General features: G+C 53.4%; 1 protein-coding gene across 1 annotated transcript in view; it reads right to left on the bottom strand.

The window, feature by feature from the left end:
- Positions 1-767: 767 nt before the first annotated feature.
- The window catches only part of htr2aa (5-hydroxytryptamine (serotonin) receptor 2A, genome duplicate a), a 13122-nt gene continuing 11654 nt past the window's right edge, over positions 768-2235 (bottom strand). Inside the window, exon 3 of the mRNA XM_030342588.1 lies at positions 768-1675. Coding sequence (XP_030198448.1) covers positions 810-1675 — 866 coding nt within the window. The 3' untranslated portion in view covers positions 768-809. The remainder of the gene's footprint in view (positions 1676-2235) is intronic.

The raw sequence follows: 2235 nt of genomic DNA, 5'->3' as shown, positions 1-2235 counted from the left end.
AGTCTTCAAACCTAGTCATCCACACTGTATCTAGTAGTGCTGATGAGGTTGGGAGAGCAACATCAACATGCTTCTCATGATGTGTCTCATGAAGGGTTTGTTTCGTTTGTTCTTTGCCATTTGCACCACATCAAATCTTGTTATCTTCCAGTGTCTGTGGGAGGATGAGGTGAGGATGAAGAATCAAGGATTAATCTCCCCCGCCAGATACTTATCCTGTCAGCCGAAAACCCAATCCTATCTTTTCCATTACAAAACACACATATACAGATCAAACACATTACTGATACAGATGTCTAGCTTTGCGCCACAACAAACGCACGTTCACATAGTTAGACCCCAGGTCTTTTTAGGAAGGTTTGAGACACTGTTCCTCCCTCCACCTCCCAAATACTATCCGCTCCCTGCGATGTGGCAGTACCCGCCGCGCCCTAAATCCCTCCTGATCCCACCAGATTATGGGATGTTGAGTCATAGCAGAGCTATAATGGAGAGGGGGTGCGGCAGAGGAATTGCAGGAGGGGAAGGCGGAGGCTTCTTAGGTCGACACGCATGGAGGTTTTCTTCATCTGTGACGGATGTAGAATTTTTTTCGTAATCTTTTGGTCCGTTTCACTGAATCCCAGGTGGTTTCGGGATTTTCTTCCTCCTTTATCTCCAAACCACTGGCTACCCCACAATATCATGCACTGGCTCATCGGAAGGTCCTCAGGAGTGCTCCTGACTCCCCCCCCCCCCCCCCCCCGATCCCAGCAGCAGAATCAGATGAGCTAGCGTTGGTGCTATGATATGAGGAGCATGTCTGTCTGTCACACACAGCTCTCGTCCCTGTCTCTCCGGCTCTTGTCGGACCACGTTTTGTCCTCTGTCGGCCCGGGTAACGAGCAGTTCCTGGCCCCGCCCCCGGGGTGCGCCACCACGCCGTTGCGCAGCCCCCTGAGGTCCCCCAGCTGGGTGGAGCCGTACACCAGCGGGGGGATGGTGTTGACCAGGAACTGCTGCAGGGGCTTCTTCTGGGCGCGGTAGCGGCAGCGGACGTAGCGGTAGAAGGCGGCGCGGTACGTGTTGTTGAACAGCGTGTACACCAGCGGGTTGACGGCCGACGACAGGTAGCCGATCCACACGAAGACGTTCAGCAGACCCCCCAGGACGGCGGGCTCGCAGAGCGCCGGGTCGCACACCACCGCCAGCACGTTGGTGATGAAGAAGGGGCACCACATGACCACGAAGAGGAAGAACACCACGCCCAGCACCTTGGAGGCCTTCTGCTCGTTGTTGATGGACTGGATGGTGCGCAGCCCGAAAGGCGGACCCCCGGACACGCTCCCTCGCACGCCTCCCCCCCCACCCCCGCCGGCGCTCACCGCGCTGGCCTTGCGGCTCAGCGAGCGTCGGAAGGTCTTGTCGGGGGTCATGGCGGGCTGGGGCAGGAAGCCCAGGGTGAGGGTGGTGCTCCACTTGGGGCGGGGCACCAGGAGGTCAAGGCAGAGCGTGGCCTCGTTCTGCAGAGCCCGGATGGTCAGGGCGTAGGTGACCACCATGATGGTGAGGGGCACGAAGAACGCCACGAAGGAGCCGATCAGGACGAAGCTGTCGTCTGTCAGCTGACAGCTGCCGTCCTTGAAGACCTTGGAGTGGTCCCGCAGACCCAGCACTGGGATGGGCATTGAGATCCCTGCAGAGAGCCAGCAGAACCAACAGAGAGATGAACCAGAGAAATGGACCTGATCAACCAGAATATAGTTAACAAGGATAGAGAGAGGGACCACAGGCACAGAACATAGTTAACCAGGTTAGAGAGATGGACCACAGAACCAAGATGTAGATTTACCAGAATAGAGATGGACCAGAGAACCTAGATGTAGATTAACCAGGATAGAGAGATGGACCACGTAACCAGAACATAATTAACCAGGATAGAGAGCTGGACCACTGAACCATAATCAACCAGTATAAAGAGATTAACCCAATAACTAACCCAATTTTACATCTGACTAGTTTTGTATGTTATACTTTTTTTTTGACTTACTTATACTTATACTTATACTCGACATTCTGTGTTTGCATAGCCTGTCGATGTGGTGTTGAACACAATGATTTAGACAGGGTACAATACACTGTGATGTGCTGTTTGTTTAATGAAGTGTGTTGTGTTGCGATGAGACACAATCATTCACATAGTATTGATGACCAATCGCAGTCAGCACGTTATTGAGAACCCTGCAAACACTGCAG

This window comes from Gadus morhua, chromosome 20 (assembly GCF_902167405.1).
Source record: "Gadus morhua chromosome 20, gadMor3.0, whole genome shotgun sequence".
Classification (NCBI taxonomy): Eukaryota; Metazoa; Chordata; class Actinopteri; order Gadiformes; family Gadidae; genus Gadus; species Gadus morhua.
This window is presented reverse-complemented; position numbering and strand designations above follow the sequence as displayed.